This window comes from Corylus avellana, chromosome ca9, assembly GCF_901000735.1.
Source record: "Corylus avellana chromosome ca9, CavTom2PMs-1.0".
Taxonomy (NCBI): Eukaryota; Viridiplantae; Streptophyta; class Magnoliopsida; order Fagales; family Betulaceae; genus Corylus; species Corylus avellana.
In genome coordinates, this window is record NC_081549.1 from 22,440,669 (window position 1) to 22,443,902 (window position 3,234).

Sequence of the window (3,234 nt, forward strand, 5' to 3'; positions counted from 1 at the left end):
TCGTCTGGATGAACCAAATTTGGAGAAAATTCTGTCCCCAACATAATGCCCCCCACTAATTAATACGCCTTGTATAACAAAGCAAAATGAAAGCTCATACGCTTTTTGGGAGTTGGGTGGTCTTGTAAAGTTGTCACACTCGTGCCAACCTTTTCGTCTTCATCACTCTCATCAATGCTCAGTGGGGAAAATCCTGTAATGAAATGGCAAACCCACCTGCCAGAAACATCAAAGAATAGTAGGAAAGGTGAAAATTGAGGTTTCAATTCACCCATGAAGCTCTATTCCTTCATTTTTCTCATTCTTTTGTTAACTCATGGCTACTGCAAATCGGATTTTCGCACTGGTTCTCCACTCATGCTGGCCGTCCCTGTGGATTACAGTGCGGGATTCATTGGGAGAGCTTTTCTAATGGACACTAACCAAAGGGTACCCGCCTTTAGAGTTGCATTGAGCGTTGAAGCCTTTAATGGAAAATACTCGTGCTCACTAGAAGTTTTCCTCGGTGATGTGAAGGTCTGGAACTCTGGGCATTACTCCAGGTTTTACACATGGGATAAATGCGTGCTAGAGCTTACTGATGATGGAGATTTAAGGTTGATGGGTCCAAACGAGCAGGTGGGATGGCGGACGGGGACTTCCGGACAAGGTGTGGAGGTAAAACTAAGAGCATATGCAGAGTCATTTCTATGAGTAAGCCAACAGATTCTAATGGGTATTGCTTCTTCTTTTTTCCCTTCACTTTGATGCAGAGATTAGAGATACAGAGCTCCGGGAATCTGGTTTTAGTTGACACCCTGAACCGGATAAAATGGCAGAGTTTCAATTTTCCGACCGACGTGATGCTCTGGGGCCAAAGGCTCAACGTGGCCACCCGCTTGACTTCTTTCCCAAGCAACTCAGATTCTTTCTACACCTTTGAAATTCATCACAACAAGATTGCTTTGCACCTGACTTCGGGTAAGTGGAACTATTCATACTGGGAATTTAAGCCTTCCTATAATAGGAACATCACATATGTCAAAGTGGCTTCAAAAGGCCTAGTGTTATTCAGTGATGAATATAAAAAAATCGCGCAGATTCCATCACAAGCACCTGAGCCTCTAAGGTTCCTAGCACTGGGAAATTCAACAGGAAATCTGGGGTTCTACTTTTATTCACCCGGAGAGGGAAAATTTGAGGCGGCTTTTCAGGCACTCAACACAACATGTGATCTTCCTCTGGCTTGTAAGCCTTATGGCATTTGTACATTCTCCAATGCTTGTTCATGTATGCGGGGTCTAATGGGGGAAAAGTCAACGAATTCTAATTGCAGTGTGGGAATTTCTGGAGGATTCTGTGGGATTATTAGCAAGCCAGAGATGCTTGAATTAGATGGCATTAGCAGTGTTCTGCAGAATGCTTCTAAAAAGGTTAACGTTAGCAAAGAAACATGTGAAAATTTGTGCTTGGATGACTGTACATGTGCAGCTGCATTATATTCTTCAGGCAGAGGAGAGAAGACACAGCAACGAGAATGCCATCATTACAGGCTGGTGATGGGAGTTAAACAGGTTGAAAAGGGAAGTGGATTGAGTTATATGGTAAAGGTTCCAAAGGGAACTCGTGGGAGTCATGGTAAATCTAATGTGAAGAAATGGGTGTTGATCATGGTGGGAGTGATTGATGGATTGATTATTCTGCTTGTTTTGGGAGGGCTTGGGTACTACTCCATACAAAAGAGAAGGGAAAACTCAACCCAACACTGACAACAACACTTGACTTCATATGATTCCAGTTTTTTGTGGGAATTCAAAGCACCGTTACAATTCTTTTTGTATTCTGTTCATAGAGAAAAAGAAAACACAATTTTTATTGTTTCTAACAGACCAAGGTTCATTAGGAGAAAGAAATGCAACTCTCTATTCACATAGTTTGAAAATCTTTATAAGTGAAACCAATTTCTGTCTACGAGCAATAAGGAATGCAGTTTTTTATCCCACTTGCGAACCCGACATAAATTCAATACGAAATTAACGAGTTAAGGCTGAAGGGTTTAACCCACTTAATAAATAAGTCTAATTGTATTAGTTTAGACATGGCAAGAGCGTATGAGTGAGCATATATCATCATCAATAATGTAACAAGCATTAGGCCTTATTTGTATACTAGTTGGTGTGTACGTATGTGCGGATGTGTGTTTTTGGCCATGAATTATAATATAGGGAAATCAGATTAAGATCTCATGTGCATTTGGTCACCTAAATTTTCATTTTGATGGATTTAGAACCTGAATTTGGGTAAATTCTAAATTGGAAACCTCTCTTCTTTCTTTTCTTTTCTTTTTTTTTTTTTTTTTTTTTTAATCAATTGGAAGCCTCTCTTAGTATCTCTATCAAATTGATTATAGAAATGATTCTGAAAGACAATTATACACCCAAAAAAAAAAAAAAAAAACCAAGTGACTATGGGTGATACGACCCAAAAACTGGTTGGGTCATTTTCCGGCCACCACGGCTTAGCCACTCGCTCTTATAGGGGTAGCAACGGCCCACAAGCCAACCCTTTGATAAGAAAAGCTCGTTTTGGGTGGCTAGAAGATGACCCAGCCATAGTTGGGTTGGGTGAGTCAGCCCAGCTCTTTTTTCTCATTTAGTCCAGCCCATAGACTGGATTCCTTAATCGCTGTGTCTTATGTTCCTCAAGGGATTCAAAAGAATCAAAACCTACCCTCTCTTAGAGGATGCATGGCTAGGCAAGACGCATGACAGGCATTGAGAAATTGGACCTTTCTTTCTTTTTTTTTTAGTTAAGATAAAGGGATTTTTTATTTTTATTTTTTTTATAAACTTAATTTTTTTAAATACATGTTAATTTAACATGGTATGACATCATAAAGTTATAAGTTCGAATATTGACTTTATAATTAATTTTTATTTCAGTTAAATATCTCACTTGTCAAAGTAGAAGAGTTTAAGCCCATAATTTCATGCATGTTCATGTGACATATGCAAGTTAGAGTGGCACATTACTAATAAAAAAATGTGCGACACCAGCCTAATCAAATTCACTATTTTTTATTGTCTTACATTTTAGGCAATGATTTTAGGGGAGCTACGTTGCGGTTGGAAATTCATGTTGCTTCAACAAATCTGAACGTTATGTGGTATCAAATCAGTTTCTACATTCCCAACATCTAATACATACGAAGTCCGACAGATTGTACCATATATTCATTCTTCCCAAATTTATTTA

At 39.0% G+C, this 3,234-nt stretch overlaps 1 protein-coding gene across 2 annotated transcripts; it reads left to right on the forward strand.

Moving 5' to 3' along the window:
- The first annotated feature begins 210 nt into the window (after positions 1-210).
- LOC132161984 (G-type lectin S-receptor-like serine/threonine-protein kinase SD2-5) lies at positions 211-1,879 on the forward strand. Of its 2 annotated transcripts, XM_059572222.1 has the most exons (3): positions 211-429; positions 517-657; positions 753-1,879. In XM_059572222.1, the coding sequence occupies exons 1-3, from the start codon at positions 274-276 to the stop codon at positions 1,746-1,748; spliced, it is 1,293 nt and encodes a 430-aa protein (XP_059428205.1). In that variant the 5' UTR covers positions 211-273; the 3' UTR covers positions 1,749-1,879. The 2 variants fall into 2 exon arrangements, with proteins under 2 accessions (XP_059428205.1, XP_059428203.1); XM_059572220.1 differs by having other exon boundaries at positions 211-657.
- The last annotated feature ends 1,355 nt before the right edge of the window (positions 1,880-3,234 follow it).

Bases quoted from the DNA above. Each gene is read 5' to 3' on its own strand.
- LOC132161984 (XM_059572220.1), top strand. From the start codon at position 274: ATGAAGCTCTATTCCTTCATTTTTCTCATTCTTTTGTTAACTCATGGC. The intron at 658-752 runs GTAAAACTAAGA...ACTTTGATGCAG, and splicing joins CTTCCGGACAAGGTGTGGAG to AGATTAGAGATACAGAGCTC.